This window comes from Fusarium musae, chromosome 1 (assembly GCF_019915245.1).
Source record: "Fusarium musae strain F31 chromosome 1, whole genome shotgun sequence".
NCBI lineage: Eukaryota > Fungi > Ascomycota > Sordariomycetes > Hypocreales > Nectriaceae > Fusarium > Fusarium musae.
In genome coordinates, this window is record NC_058387.1 from 5,643,956 (window position 1) to 5,659,134 (window position 15,179).

A 15,179-nucleotide genomic window follows, 5' to 3' on the forward strand; every position below is an offset into this window, starting at 1 on the left:
CATCGAGGGTCATGAATTGAAGTGCCCGCGAACTAGTACGCAAGCTGATGAGGAAGCGTCAAAGAAATAGTTTACACGCAAGCCGATGTTCTTCGTATAACGAGTCAATTATCCCGCGATCCTCGCTCTTCAAACGGGCCAATTATCAACAAGCTCCCGAAGACCCTCGAATCTAACCGGCTTCTTGAACGTGGTGTTCATTCCAAATTCATCAATCATTCGCCGAGTCTCGCTCTCTGTAGGGTCTGGCATAAGTCCCATGATGATAACAGGCTGAAGATTGTTCTCGCGCTCATGCTGTCTTATAAGGAGTGAAGCTTCCATGCCGCCCATGACAGGCATAGAAATATCGAGCAAGATCAATTTACATTGTTCGGGGTGCGCTTTGTACAGGTCGACGACTTCTTGGCCGTTCCATGCGATGTTGTATTTGAGACCGAGTTTATCGAAGTGGAGCTTCATCACTTTCATGTTGACTTTGTTGTCGTCGACCAAAAGGTACTTGGCGTCGTGATCCCATGATTCTTCAGCACCTCCTGGTGGGGGGACTGTTTGCGCCGAAGTGTCTGACATTTTATTGTCTGTTTTACTCATCTTCGCTGGTGTATGTATCCGTGGACTGTGATCAGACGGGGGGTCCTGTGCTGTACGCGTCAGCGTCCGAGCTTCACACTCGTCGACAGTTTAGTGGCTTGAACGGACCGTGTTGAATCAAGATTTGTAGATAAAGCTTAATGCTAGATGAGACAGAGATGAGAGACGATGAAAATGAGTGAGATTGAACGACTGGGGGCCTCTTGATCTTTGTTGTCGTAGCATTCAAGGGTTGACTAAGCGCTCGTGGGGCTTGAAGGATTATATCTGGGTCTCGAATGCATTGCGATCAGCAGTATCAGTGGGCCAGTAAAATTGTTAGTGTCTTCCTTACAACATTGAAATATTTCAAGTAAAGGCCATGTATTGAATTTGGTCCTCTAGCCATGATGCTGGGGTGCAAAGTCGCAGGAGATGCTCTGATTGGCTCTGCCGTACGTGCTGAAGTCCTACAAGTACAAAGTTCAGCCAGGACTATGGAGCTCAGCCACTATCACCGCCTCTTCGTAACCATTCGCTGACCGAAGTCTTTCCAATTGGAACATATTAAAGCCTTCCCGTCATCGTGAGCTCCAGAGATTATTTTCTTTCTTCTGACATTGCCATTCGCCCTTCAAAATGTTCACTCTTTTCCCCCGTCTACCGCCAGAACTTCGCGACCAAATCTGGTGCCACGCCCTATCAGAACCCCGCCAACCAGGAATATGCCAATGGAAGCCAGGCTGCTGGATCCCAAAATACCTTACAGCAGAAGACCACGATTGGTCCGACAACGATCCTGACAACATTCGCTTAGAGTTTCGCTACGATAAGTTAGGAACACCAGTTCATATACCCATCGTGGATGTCAACCAAGAGGCACGCCGTGTTGCACTAGCCTGGGCTGGCGATAACAACATCAGAAATCGATACAGAAACGGCAAATATGAGTTCAGGCGTAGGATGGACAAGAACACAGACACCATCTATTTTCCCAACAATATGATAGACGATGCTGAGATCGAGGCTGCCGATCGAGGCTTTGAACCAGATATGATCAATAGGAATCATACCGTGGCTACATACATCACAAGCTTGGCAGTGCCAGCAAGATTTATGCGAATCGCAGACGAAGCACTATATACCTGGGAATGGCACGAAAGTCTGGAAAAGATATACGTCATTGTTGGAAAACAACCCGATGGAAAGGGTCAATGGGAGATTGATACGACGAGAGGAGCGAGCATATTCTGGACGAGGGACACTGGCAGGTTTGTTCCTCAACTAGGAGCGGATGAGTTCTGCAGTCGGGACCTTCTAAAGACGATCGTGGAGGATAAGATGGGTCTTGGGGCTGCTCTCATGCTGTTTCAAGGACGGTCGAGACAGTCGTTTGAGATTCGTGTATGCTCGGTCATAAGAAGGTGGGTGGTTTTGTGTCTTGTACAATGATATGCTTACGTGAATTCAGATCACCAAAGCCGCCATCTGTCGCGGTAAAGAACATAAAAAAGATGTTTGGTGGGTGTTTGAGCACAGTGAATCGAAGCAACAAGGGCTTCTGACGAAGTTACACAAGAATATTTCTGTCAAGAGGTGGCTTACGGAGGAATAGATGCTTCATATATGTACTGATGCCTGGTTTAAAATTCTCGAAGTGACATTGACAGAGACTATTGGCTTGAGAAGTCTTTCCATGTTGAGGCCACCAATCCCTGAAGGCAGACACTACACTACAGGAAACTCTCATCCGGTAATAGGCTGCATCAGAATATTGAAAAGCTATAAGGTCGTTGGTTAGTCGATGAATTGAGAAATGGTTGACAGAGAACTGAATCTTACCCATTCTTCGAGGTCTCCTTCATTGTCGCGAAGTTCAGCATACTTCTCATGTAGGCGCTCTGACCATATACATTAGTTCGTGGGTCTTTCTTGAGCAAGGCAATATGTACCAGAACTGCGGAAGAGAACACGGTCGATTGCAGTGTCACCTGAGAGTGAGTCGAGGAACTTATCAGCATGCGGATCGTTGCCGACTTGGCTGATGAGAAACATTGTTGCTAGTCACCATCATTAGCATATTATTCAGTGCGGATCAATGGCATTGACTTACATTCCTGAGGATAATCCTTCTGCTCAAGCCGTCGTCCACACTCCTCAATAGTCTTCTTGAACGTATCAACGGGCTCAGGACTAGGCTCACCATCCGTGATGGTAAGAACAAGGAACGGTCTGTCCAACTTGCCATCCTGGTCAAGCTTCTTGAAGACCAGCGGCTCCAAAACCTTTTTCTTCAGGTTTGTGCCGATGTTGGTACCACCGCCAGGTTGGAACTGTATACGAGCATCTATCTGATCAGCAGTGAGGTCGTTGCCCTGATCGTCGCTGTTGATGAACCGTAGATGGGCACCTGAGTTGTCGGGGACTAGACGTGTTGCGATACGAGCCATTCGTTGGACTAGACCTCTCATAGCTTCCATTCTCGTGCTGACGACTTTACCGTCAGCGTCGAGTACGTTGGCTTGCATTGAGCCACTGTCATCTATGCGGGGTCAGTTGATGTTATCTAGAGTGGTGGAGACGAGGCATACCGCAGTAGAAGATTGGCTGATACAAGGCGAGCTTAACCAGGCCTTTCATCTGCTCAGGCTCTTTGAGGTGATTGCTTGGGTCATTCTGTAACTCAATTGCCTTTTCAGCAACCTTTTGCAGGTAAGGATTGCCAGGCGCGAAGAATTGTCCGAGGTCGCTGTCCTCGACATACTTCTCGACTCCCGCCTTGAAATCATCTATAGTGGTAGGATTATCCAAATCCTGTCATCGTTAGTAAATCTCCCACCCGCTAGTTTGTATGAATTACCTGAGCCAAAGTCTGGTCTGGCGGAGGTTGTCCAATATGGTACAAGTTAGATACCACGCCTTTGACGATGCCGTTGATGACGCCACTGTTCACATACGCCAAGATGAACAAGACAAAGTTCACCAAAGCATTGATCAACTCAGGAAGGCCTGCCATCTGCTGCCCAGGTGGTGAGACAGCACCCTGAATCGCAGGATTACCTGACTGCTCAGCCAGTTCCTTTGCCGTATGACCCTTAGTGTTCTTCACCGAAAGTGACGCTCCAGCGTTGATGAGCATGTTCACGACAACAGGGTCTCTAGAGTGAGTAATGGCCACCATCAACGGTGTATCATTATCCACTTCTGGGCTAGTCTCATCGACCTGAGCACCCTTGTCAAGAAGTGTCCTGACAACACTGACTCTGTCGCCGTTGCCGTTGGCAGCGATGTACAGAGGGGTCATTCCAGGCTTGCTCATAGCTCTGGGGTTGGCATTCTTTTCGAGGAGAAGATTGACGACTGAGAGACGTCCATACTTAGCTGCCATTCCCAGAGGCGTGAAGCCAGTCTTGGGGTCTTGGGCGTTGATGTCAACACCGCTGGCGAGGTAGGCTTCTAGCTTGGTAGAAGTCAGCGAGCCCTTTCGGGCGTCCACGAAAATATTTTCAGCCATGTCGGAAGTGTAATGAAGCAGAGGTTCAGTGACTGCGAAAAGGTGATTTTGAGAGTGGTTCTTGAGTAGCGAGCTGTTTGAATTGAGATATATGTGAGGAGATTCACGAGATTAACCGCCTAGAATTCAAGTTTTCTCCGTCACATGCCATTTTTGAGCTTTTCCATGTGTTACATGCTGCACTTTGACCTTTTCGGCGGCGGTATGACCGACTCGCAGCTGAACGAGAGTGACAAGTCAATTCACGATTCAGCTTCGTATAATAACGCCACGAAAGAAGACCCTGCAGAACGCCAGCAAATCCCTTATGGCCGAGACTGATAAACGACATGAAGGTTGGCTCGGCAAGGAGTCTCATGATCAATATTCAGTTCGCATTTCAGCTTCAAGATTCACGCCACTATCACAAAATCATACTCCAACGGTCTGCAGAAGTTTTTATATCCAAATCTAGAGGTGGCCATCCTATTCCGTTGAATATTTACATTAAGGGTCTGTAAGTTGATGGCTGAGGTGACGCGGCTTTTGTTGGGTTGCAATATTGAATGCGTTATGCACTGCGACACAACTCCAACGTTTATGCAATGCAATACAGTCATACGAGGACCACAGTATCTGTCAGACTGTGCTTTTCCGCTTTAATGGTGTTGCTGTCATGGCTTGACTTATCATGAAGTTTGTCTTTTCGGCAGTTGCCCAGACTATCTCAGCCACGCAAAAGAGTCACCAGGAATCTCTGCCGAGGATTTCCAAGCAGCTCTAAGGCCTTCTTTAGGTCTGGTACTCACTCTGAGAGCTGATTCTTATCAAAGTTCCTGAACATCATTGTCAGAAATGCGCAGTTAGTTCCGGATCTAAAAGGCATATGGGCTCTTGGAGGCACATGAGACAAATGGAAGTCAAGGGACTTGATTTCGAGTTCAATTGAGTATATTGTTATCAGAGCACCCACTAGGGGGTCTGACTAACTAATTGATCCATAGGATCTATGAGTGAATGTAAGTTCAAATGCCAAACTACTAAGAAGGAAGGACGCGTCTCGACACGAAGAATCCATGTCAGGCTGTCAACCGACATCACCAACAAGGAGGGCAACGGCGGGGGCGAGGACATCCGCAGCCACAACTGTAGCAACCGCACATGTAGCCCTGACCGCAGCCGCAGCTACACCCTCTGTAGCATCTGTAGCCACCGCCGCAATAGTTACCCCAATTGTTGCCGTAGCAGCCACCAGACTCAGCTTTAGTGGAGGGCACAAAGTCGCCATCACTGCTGAAAGAACCGACGGTGTCGCGAGACCCGGACTTGGTGATGTTGTAGACCGTGTGGCTGGCCAAGACGTAAGCTTCAAAGTTGCCGCTGTCTTTGTCTTTGGCGACGATGATGCTATCGACAGTGTCGTCAAAGGAGGAATCATTGATGGTTTCCTCTGCTTGATGTTAGACTGGCGGCTGATGAAGAGGAGTCTGAATTATGCTTACCAGTCCAGTCACCGTTCTCAAAGTCTCGACTGTGAACGTGGATCTCGTTGTCTTCTCCGAAGAAGCTCACAATGAGAGCCTCGTCGGTCGAGAACCCTGCAATCGGAGTTCCAATTGCTGCGGATCCAGGGATGTCAAACTCTTCAGTCCACATATCGGACTCCTTATCGTGCTTGATAGTCTTGACAGTACCATCAGGCGCCTGATACAGAACCAAGTTCATGCTAGGAAGCCCTGCGACAGTGACGTGACCCTCACCATGGACGGGGACATCGCCGAGGCCTTCGAGCTCCGCCTCATCCCACTCCTCAGAATCCTCATCATACTCACTGGCCTTGATAATGCTGTCGTCACCTATATATACAGCGAAGGTCTGTTCATCACACATTAGATTATTTACTTTTGCAGTTTGATGTACTCACTCTGTCTTTGGCCAGAGCATAGCCCGCAGTTGAGCCTTTTCTCAGTCCAGCGGCAACCATCCGCTGGTCCTTGAGCTCTTCGCCATCATAGACCTTCTCAATCAAGCGGCGGTGTTGGATCTCGAGGAAGGTAAGATCGCCGTTGGGAAGAGTGTTGTGGCTCGCAGAGCGAAGGGCACGGGCGATAGTTTTGATCTCGCCGCTCATGATGGATTGTCAAGGCTCAAGAGGCTTAGTGAAGTGAATAATGCGATAGAGAAGCACGGAGAACTCAATTGCTATGCTGGAGTTTGACACCGTGGCATTGCCTCCCAATTTATGGCTTCGAAAAAGACCATCGTCATACCTCGCTGTCCAGATTGTCTCAGAACCACGCGGCTCTAATTGCAAGCTACTGTAGTGATTTTGGCTATCAAAGAGGCCATCCAGTTACATAGCTGGGACGGTGTCCGGGTCTTCGACATCATGTGAGCTTTGACTTTATTGCTGCGAGATGACATCACTCTGCCTTTCAGCTCTCCGCATTCGTTTACTCCCTGCATATCATGACCTTGGAACATACAGTACGCGTATTCTCTTGGGATCCCATCTTGATAACGGTGGTGTTGCGTGTTTTTTGCGACGTTGCACAAAGTCTGATGCTGTCGGCGGATACCGCGCAGCTATCCTGAAGAGAAAGAATGGCATGCAAATGGCTGGCTGAGCAAACAGAAGTCCCAGACAATTCTTGAAAGGCCGCCCTCCATTTCGGCTTATTCGTTGGGTTATAGCCGGCACGGTACGGCCCTTGCCTGAGAGGTTGTAGTGCTTCTGTGAGGAACTGAATGAGGCAAGTGATCAGCAACTTGTCAGAGCTGAGCTCACTAGGTGTAAACCCAATTGAGGAGGTTGCTAGTCTGACAAGAGAGGTCGCATTGCGTCCAATAAAATGCTGGATCCGGTAGATGATCAGCAATTCGGTTAGCTGAGCTCACTTGTGATCAAAACAACCTCGAGCGGGGCTTTGATAATGACAGACTAGCTGAGGTGCTTGGTGCTCAAGAAGTAGCCATTGGTCACAAGTCAAGAATGATCTACCTGGCACGACAGTAACGAGACTCGGACTCTAACTCCACAATCAAATTGTTGATTTTGCTGGACATTAGAGCACTCCGACTAATAGATCATCGATTTACCTGCTGCTTCTCTTCTATCAAGCCAGGCAAGATGGTATCATCGCTGGTTCCCCAGAACCTCTGGCACCGAGACCGTCGAGGCGGAGATGCTGGCAGAGAGCGAGAGAAAGACCCAGTTCGTTATGGTCTCAACTCCATCAGTGACTCTGTTATCGGCCAAGCAGTCGCGAAGCTAAGATTTAACAAAGATGGAGCTGGCAAGTAACTCCACAGTTTCAGTCCTTTTTTAATCTCTAACAAAGAAATTGCTCGCAGAGAAAGGTGGAAATGGCTTCTTTGTCAATATCCCTGGCCAGGACAAAGCCATCATCTTCACAGCAGGCCACAACCTTATGGATGAAAACGGAAAAAGAACGCAAAACCTTCGAGCCTGGTGGTCTGACCTCGGGGAGCAACACAAAGGGATCGAGATCCAGGAGAGTGATACTCGAGTTAGCAAAGTCTTTTCGACCAAGCCTAACGAAGAGTCTGCCATTGATGACTTTGGTATCATCATGATTCCCAAGAACAACAACCCTCCACCTCCCAGGACAGCATTTGGATTTGCTTTGAGACTTGCCGAGGAAGAAAGGCTGGAAGGTATATGCAACATCTCCAGCTATTTGACCACGGCGAAGCCTGGCGAGCCGCCTACACGCAGTACGGGGCGCTTCGTCAATCCTATACTGAAACAGCATCAGCTCGAGTATCTGACATATACTGAGGCTGGTGTGAGTGGTTCCGTGGTCTGGACTGGGTACAATGGAGCTCCTGTAGCAGTGGCTATACAGTAAGAGACCTCATCATCCCGCTCGATTCTACTACTCACGAAACATCTAGTAATTACGGTCCGAAGCGAAAGAGTCCCAAGTACGGCAGTCGTGGTTCTCGTATAGACATGAAAATGATGCGGGAGATCATGGAGTGGACCGGCGTCTACAAAAGGGCCGTTGCCATCATAGCCCAACCCTTCGGCAAGAAACAGCAAGCTTCCCCATTGCCATTGCCACTCTGCATGGCCTGGTCCGAACAAGACAAAGTTCTCCGCGTTCATGTACAAGACGACACCGAACCAACCATAGAAGAAGCAACATTCCAAGCCCTCCCGGTGTTTTCCGCTGCAATGCTCCTCGGAAAAGAGCCCAAAGAGGAAATCGGCTTCGCACAGATTGACAAGAGACCCAACGCTGCAAAGGACGCGATGCGCTGGGTGTCGTGGAACTTTGACCGGAATAGCGTTAGTTTTGCTAGTGCCTTGAGTAGAGCGCGGTTGGTCAAGTGGGATGTAAAGGGGCCGTGGGAGGGGAAGATGGCGGGGATGACGTTCAGTTGGGGCGATGGGATTCGAGAGGTTGTGTTTCGGGTTGATGATGAGGTTGTGAAGAATTGGGAGCTCAGTCTTCCCGATACTGAGTACACCGGTATTGCGTATCAAGACAAAGGGGATGCGAAGTTCCAGGTATGTTAACACATTGTGTGATCTTCTGTTATGGTCCTGGAGATTTTACTAACTTGAGTCAACTGCAGAATTGTTATAAGAGATTTATCATGCAAGATGTTTAGGCGGCTCAGGGGCCCTCTCTATGTCTATTTGCACTTATCGTCAGTTTTTTAGTTTTTTTTTTTACAACTTTACTAAGCTTCTACCATATCACATAGCTAATTTCTTATTATCGAGTCTATAGTTCGTGCAAGATTGTTATATATCAACCTTTCGATAAGCCCACAAATAATCCTACACGTGCCAATGAATTTTGACAGCTCGCTTAGCGCTGTAACGTCAAAGAGACGAATGTGACTCTCGTAAGCCTGAATAAGCTAGGGAAAAAATTGCAAAACGTTTCGATGTTGCCTAGAGAATCTGTCCATCCACTTTCACTATCTCCCCTCAGGTGTCATAAGGTATTGCGTACTATGATTGGGCCGCTTACCTACCACTAAGCCCGGCCAAGCTACTATAGTAGACTACCTTATCGTAAGTCAGTCCATGGTTTTTTTCGCATTCCTCGAGGAAGATACGATGGGAGCGATTGGCTTGAGGTGCTCAACAATTGACCGACTGTTTCCTGATCCAATTATAGTTAACTGGACGTTAGAATGCAGGGGATGTCAAAAAGGCCCCTGGTCGCCTTATAAGGCTGCTAGCGCCTCTTCCTCTTATCCTCGAGATCGAGACTCTTTTAACCCCTCTTCTGTGCCCCTCTGATCTACGTTTTACATCAAGAGTCATAATTATGGCGCAATGTTATTCAGATGAGCTCGATACCGAGTCATTTCGCCTGGCGATTATCTCATCGGGCATTCACCCAGATACAGAGTCTCAAATCCCTAGTGTCACTCTCACGAAACACGACCTCCACGGTGCTGCAAACCTCGCCTACAATGCGCTGTCTTACACCTGGGGCTCACCACGAGACAGCCCCCCACTCACCGATAAGGTCAGCAACACAACAATACTTCTGAATGGGCTACCATTCGAGGTCCAGGCGAACCTTTATGATGCTCTTGCTGAATTGCAGGTCTCATGCTCAGAGACCCCCATCTGGATAGATGCGCTGTGTATCAACCAGTCCAACTCCAACGAGAGATCCCCGCAGGTCTCGGTCATGAATCAGATATACGGAAAAGCAAACCGCGTGATTGTCTGGCTTGGAAAGACCTTTCCCGAGCTAGAGATTGGACTCAGAGCAGTTGAGAGACTTGGTGCTGCGTCGGTTCCCGAGACGCTTCGGATGATTCGAACGCAGACCTGGGATTTCAGCTCTGATTTGTCAACTATGCCGGAGCGCTATGGCATGGATCCTGTGACTGAAGAAGAAGCAATTGGTTTGGTCGCGCTTTACATGAGTAATTGGTTTACCCGGATCTGGATCATACAGGAAGTTTCCCTCACCAGCGACGTGGTCATTCTGTGTAACGGTAGATTCACGGTCTTTGACTACGTGGGTTACACAGCGGCGTTTCTACACTACAGCGGATTCTTCCAATCTGTAGTGGACCTTGTTCCTAAAGACAGGCCTGGTATTTATATTCGAGGCGGGATCAACATCTTTCATGCAGAGAGAATCCAATTACTTCGTGAGTGGTGCAAAGGCAAGCAGAGTGCGTGGACCGGTGTCCTTGCTATGATTGATCTGGAGGCTGGCCTCGCAAAGCATCATTCAAATCCCTCGGCGATGGTTCCCCTGCGCGTGCTATTCTCAACCTTTGGAATGAAGTCGACAGATCCTCGGGATTCTATCTACGGGTGGAATGGCATCTTGAAGCACATGGCAGCTCAAGAGGGGGTGTCTCTGCCGTCTGTGTTCGAGCCAGATTACGATATGGATATCAAAGACTTGCTGCGAAATGTCGCCTGCAGCATCATCGAGACGACTGATTCTCTTGTCTATCTGAGCCTCGTCAAGGACCCCAGCATGCGAGGAACTCCAGGCCTTCCATCTTGGGTTCCTGACTATCCACCGGTTCTATACAACAGCGTCCATGGGCCAAACTTTAGATCTATTGGAACTGTCAATTCTTCGAAACATGTTCCCCACTCCCCCAATCAATATCCATTCACCATTACTAGAAAGGTCCTTAACGTCTTTGGCTTTCGTCTCGGCACAGTGCAGAAAATTGGCGAAGCTTTTCTTGAATGCCTTCAAGGCCGTCTTAGGATGCTTGGCGACATTCTTCTTAGTATGGATGAGACCTATACATATACAAACCAACCGGCAGATGAAGTTCTTTGGAGAACTCTGATCTGGGATACCGATTTCACAAATAGGCCATCGAAGCTCATCCGACTGGAGGACTTTCAGAGGGCCGTCGCACATAATTACGTACGTGCGCTACAGTATGTGTTCAAAGAAGCAAAGTCAGCCTCTGCCGGCCATGCTCTGGTCCTCCAAGCAATTAGCAGCATGACTTACCTGGACGAAATAGCTGCCAAATTCCCTAACAGTATATTTCCAAGCACAAAGCTCATCAAATCCCTTTGTGCCAGCTTGGATACTATACCTCAAGACACTGATGGCTGTGATACGAAAGAGTTACAGAAGCTTATGGAACCACTGTCGAAGCATGCCATGCCGCCTGGTAATATCATGGCGTCGACGTGGATTTATCGCAGGGCATTCCTTACTGATACGGGGTATTTAGGCATGGGACATGAATCGACTCAAGCCGGGGATGAGGTTTGGATCATCTCTGGGTCTCCTGCTCCGCTCATTATAAGAAAATCAGGGGAGGGAAATGAGTATTGTCTCATTGGAGAATCATACGTGCACGGCGCTATGCAGGGAGAGGCTGTTACTGATGAAGTTACTTGGAAAAAGATTAAGATAGTCTGAGGCATCACAGGACATAGAGAGCTAAATCACAGTTCTATTTCGTTCTTGAAACTCCTCTCCCAGTGCATCCCGACAGACGATTCTAACGAAGTAGTTTACTCCTTGATCTCATTCTTGTGAAAGATATCTGTGCAACTGTCAGTATCCCCGTTCTACATAGGAATCATCGACTTGCTTGGTACTTCTGGCATCCAGCTCTCTCTATATTTGCAGAAGAACTCCCCCTTAGGAGGGAACTTGTCGGGCTCGTCAAAAGTTCCCCACATGATGTATCGAAACTTGTCCGCAGCTTGTTCACCATATTCGCAGATGAAAGCACCGCACTTATCGCAAAACTCTCGAACTACACCATTCTCCTGCTTGAAAGTCTTGGGTTTGCCTTGGTTGTAGGTGAAACCATCAAGTACGACCTTAATACTATCAGTTATTGGTTTCTTGACTCAAGAGAAGTTGATATACCTTCGTGGTAAGACCGAAGTTAGTTCCAAATGCTCTTTTGCAACTTCCACAGTGGCATAGTGATGTTCGTGCGTCATCGGGTGAGCTTAGTGAGACGCTGTACTTGAGGTTGCCACAAACGCATTTTCCTGTATAGCTGGGCATGGTGGCAGATGTAGTAGGTAGATAGGTCCAATTGATTGACGAATCAGAGATGAAGCGTAACTGGAAAAGCTAGAGGAGATAGTGATAAATTTAACTATCAAGGTGTTTGTTATGTAGTTGACATAGAAATAGTCTTTGCCTTCGTTGGGTCACTCAGCGTGCATTGTCGTCTTGACGTCAGAGTTGATATGACGCTGATAAACGTATGTCTTACGTTGATCAGACACCAATCCCATTTGGGTTCCCCAAACTCCCGCCAAAACAACCCTATACTCGTCGTCAATATCACAGGCATCTCCTATTGATTCAATCTAGCCAGTCAAGACTTAATGTTCATGTCAATAGAAGCGTACCGGGTAAGCATTCAAGTTGGTCTCAGAGCCAAGACCACCACGACTAAGCATCTAGCGAGCAGTAATACGGCTCAATATTATGCCCTTAGCAATTGATATCGTTCTTTGAATTGCCCAATCGACTGTAATAATGAGGAAGTGATAGGAAAATTGGTAGTCGGACAATAGCAAAGACCGAGATAACCTCACGGGTCAGCAAGTAAGCACAAAAGTGGAGACATCTCGGGATTTAGAAAAGCCCGACACATTCCTCTGACACGAAAAGTCTCGATGCCCAACTCGACACCTGCATATTAAATCCACCTCCCTCTCCCAAAGGGAATCCGACTTTTATACGAAAAACATATTCCTCGGGTTTCCAAAGTCCCGAAATCACCATGTCCACCCCAGACTCATCCAAGCCCAAGCCCCACCGGGTCCTCGCTTGCGTTCTCTGCCAACAGCGCAAAGTGAAATGCGACCGGACGTTTCCCTGCTCAAACTGTGTCAAACATGGCGCTCAGTGCGTTCCAGCTACTCAGCCCCGACAACGAAGACGACGATTTCCGGAGCGTGAGTTGCTGGATAGGTTGAGGAGGTATGAGGCGTTGATGAAGCAGAATAACGTCAAGTTTGATCCGCTACATGAAGATAATGGGACTGACAAGAGCTCGCCGAATGATTATCACTCTGACAGGGATCAGGGTGATGAGGATGATTCCCAGGTTAGATCTGAGGGTGTAGCTGAGGTCAAGTGAGTTGAGGTATTGTTAACCCGGCGAGGTTGAGCTGACGAGTACAGAAATATTTGGCATGCAATGCGCCAAGGGGTAACTATCCCTACCTGCAATTGAAGATAAGGCTGACATGAAATAGTATCAAGATCCTAACGACAGGTTCTTCGAAACAGCATTCAGTCACGCCCAAGATCAATCCTTCAACAATGATGAACACATGCTTTTCGGCTCCCGCCAAACAGCCGTCGAGCTCTATACTCTCCACCCAGAACCCGCTCAACTCTTTAGGCTTTGGCAGGTATACCTTGACAATGTCAACCCTCTCTTAAAAGTCACGCATACACCGACTCTGCAGGGTCGTATCGTCGAAGCTGCGTCAAATCTCAAAGAAATTCCTTCCACTCTTGAAGCTCTCATGTTTGGTATCTACTGTATGGCTATACTAAGTCTTACTGCCGAGGAGTGTGAGACCATGTTTAAGCAGACTAAGGACGAATTCTCGACGAGATTTCAGTTTGGCTGTCAGCAGGCATTGTTGAACAGTAATTTCCTCCGTACCGGTAGTCGAGAGTGCTTGACTGCATTATTCCTCTATCTCGTAAACCACCCGCTTGAACCACCTCTCAGCACCTCGCTAACTATTCTAGGTGTCTGTCCGCTCAGCTAGCCACCCAAAATCCATCTCAGCCATGCTCGCCGTCGCAATGCGCATCGCTCAACGAATGGGTCTCCAGAGCGAAAACGTCAACGCCAGAAGCAGCGTTCTCGAAGCAGAAATGCGCCGCAGACTCTGGTGGTCCCTTGTACTCTTTGATTCCCGAGTTAGCGCCCTGGGAGATCACAAACCAACGAGCCTAGCCCCAGGGTGGGATTGCGCTTTGCCCATGAACGTCAGCGATTCTGAACTTCGGGAGGAAACGAAGAACCCGCCAAAGGTCCAAGAGCAAGCTACCGAGGCTATTTTCGCTGTTGTGAGAAGTGAGATTGGGGAATATACTAGAAACAGTCCGTTTTATATCGCGTTTACGAATCCGTTGATGAAGCCGTTGGCAAAGAAGCTGCCTGAAAGTGGAGATGTTGCTTTGGAGAGAATGATAGAGGAGAAGTATCTCAAGTTCTGCGATGCTGATAACCGTCTTCACTACATGACCATTTGGACAGCGAGGGCTAGTATCGCAACATGCCGACTCATGAACGACTTCCTTGTCTATCTCGAAACTTCAGCTACATACAACCAAGCGAATCACGAAGCGGCAGTCTCCTACGCCATCGATTGGCTAGAATGCGATGCGAAACTCTCAAGTTCACCTCTAACTAAAGGCTTCCGATGGTTTCTACAGCTTTATTTTCCGTTTCCGGCCTATATACGAATTATCCAGCACTTGAAGACCCAGCCATTTAGCAGCATTGCAGAAAGGGGGTGGAAAGTCATGAAGGATAATTATGAAGCTCGGCATGAAGGAGCAGATGTCGACAGATGGCATCCCATCTTCAAACCGTTTGCGAATATTGTTCTATACGCCTGGGATACGGTCAAGAAAGCTTATGATCAAGCTGAAAGGGAGATTGAAACACCAGAGCTGGTGGACTTTATCAATAGAAAGACAGCGGACATGTCTTTCGATGGAAACGAACCACCTGATTCACAACCCCAGGGGAGTGCTGGGATGGAAATGGACGGTGTTCAGCTTCAGATGCCATTTGGTTTTGGCGACCCGGGTGCATTTTTCAACCTGGGTGCACAGCCTGGCTTTGACCCCGTCAGTTCGGCACCGTATATGGCGGGCGGTGCGCCATTGACGGTGAATATGAACCAGCTTAACTGGAGTTCGATGAACTGGGGGATGGCTGGCATGGGCGACAATGGAAACTGGTAAAGGTTCAGAGATGTTTATGAGTAGTTCATTATGCATGAGAGGATACGAACGATGAAAGCTGGTAGATGTGTCGTTAATGAAATATTGAGTTATGTGGTACACACAACAGACACATAAGAGAGAGTTCAAGCAGCCTTGGTTCTGAGCAGCAA

General features: G+C 48.1%; 8 protein-coding genes across 8 annotated transcripts; 4 read left to right on the plus strand and 4 right to left on the minus strand.

Annotated features, from left to right (window-relative positions):
• Window positions 1-129: 129 nt before the first annotated feature.
• On the minus strand, window positions 130-573 carry J7337_001703 (uncharacterized protein; the record flags this gene model as incomplete). Its single annotated transcript, XM_044819437.1, has 1 exon — window positions 130-573. The coding sequence occupies one exon, from the start codon at window positions 571-573 to the stop codon at window positions 130-132; it is 444 nt and encodes a 147-aa protein (XP_044687139.1).
• A 639-nt stretch (window positions 574-1,212) lies between these two features.
• Window positions 1,213-2,188, plus strand: J7337_001704 (uncharacterized protein; the record flags this gene model as incomplete). The annotated part of the gene is made up of 2 exons (XM_044819438.1): window positions 1,213-1,977; window positions 2,045-2,188. The coding sequence occupies 2 exons, from the start codon at window positions 1,213-1,215 to the stop codon at window positions 2,186-2,188; spliced, it is 909 nt and encodes a 302-aa protein (XP_044687140.1).
• A 131-nt stretch (window positions 2,189-2,319) lies between these two features.
• J7337_001705 (uncharacterized protein) lies at window positions 2,320-4,087 on the minus strand (the record flags this gene model as incomplete). Its single annotated transcript, XM_044819439.1, has 6 exons — window positions 2,320-2,355; window positions 2,416-2,474; window positions 2,526-2,633; window positions 2,687-3,115; window positions 3,165-3,387; window positions 3,434-4,087. 6 exons carry the CDS (start codon window positions 4,085-4,087, stop codon window positions 2,320-2,322), a joined length of 1,509 nt encoding a protein of 502 aa, XP_044687141.1.
• Window positions 4,088-5,153: 1,066 nt separating this feature from the next.
• J7337_001706 (uncharacterized protein) lies at window positions 5,154-6,197 on the minus strand (the record flags this gene model as incomplete). Its single annotated transcript, XM_044819440.1, has 4 exons — window positions 5,154-5,260; window positions 5,295-5,516; window positions 5,569-5,941; window positions 5,991-6,197. The coding sequence occupies 4 exons, from the start codon at window positions 6,195-6,197 to the stop codon at window positions 5,154-5,156; spliced, it is 909 nt and encodes a 302-aa protein (XP_044687142.1).
• Window positions 6,198-7,353: 1,156 nt separating this feature from the next.
• On the plus strand, window positions 7,354-8,707 carry J7337_001707 (uncharacterized protein; the record flags this gene model as incomplete). Its single annotated transcript, XM_044819441.1, has 4 exons — window positions 7,354-7,366; window positions 7,421-7,934; window positions 7,985-8,603; window positions 8,672-8,707. 4 exons carry the CDS (start codon window positions 7,354-7,356, stop codon window positions 8,705-8,707), a joined length of 1,182 nt encoding a protein of 393 aa, XP_044687143.1.
• A 671-nt stretch (window positions 8,708-9,378) lies between these two features.
• Window positions 9,379-11,478, plus strand: J7337_001708 (uncharacterized protein; the record flags this gene model as incomplete). Its single annotated transcript, XM_044819442.1, has 1 exon — window positions 9,379-11,478. One exon carries the CDS (start codon window positions 9,379-9,381, stop codon window positions 11,476-11,478), a length of 2,100 nt encoding a protein of 699 aa, XP_044687144.1.
• A 152-nt stretch (window positions 11,479-11,630) lies between these two features.
• On the minus strand, window positions 11,631-12,081 carry J7337_001709 (uncharacterized protein; the record flags this gene model as incomplete). Its single annotated transcript, XM_044819443.1, has 2 exons — window positions 11,631-11,888; window positions 11,938-12,081. The coding sequence occupies 2 exons, from the start codon at window positions 12,079-12,081 to the stop codon at window positions 11,631-11,633; spliced, it is 402 nt and encodes a 133-aa protein (XP_044687145.1).
• Window positions 12,082-12,811: 730 nt separating this feature from the next.
• On the plus strand, window positions 12,812-15,027 carry J7337_001710 (uncharacterized protein; the record flags this gene model as incomplete). Its single annotated transcript, XM_044819444.1, has 3 exons — window positions 12,812-13,167; window positions 13,310-13,748; window positions 13,798-15,027. The coding sequence occupies 3 exons, from the start codon at window positions 12,812-12,814 to the stop codon at window positions 15,025-15,027; spliced, it is 2,025 nt and encodes a 674-aa protein (XP_044687146.1).
• Window positions 15,028-15,179: the final 152 nt, after the last annotated feature.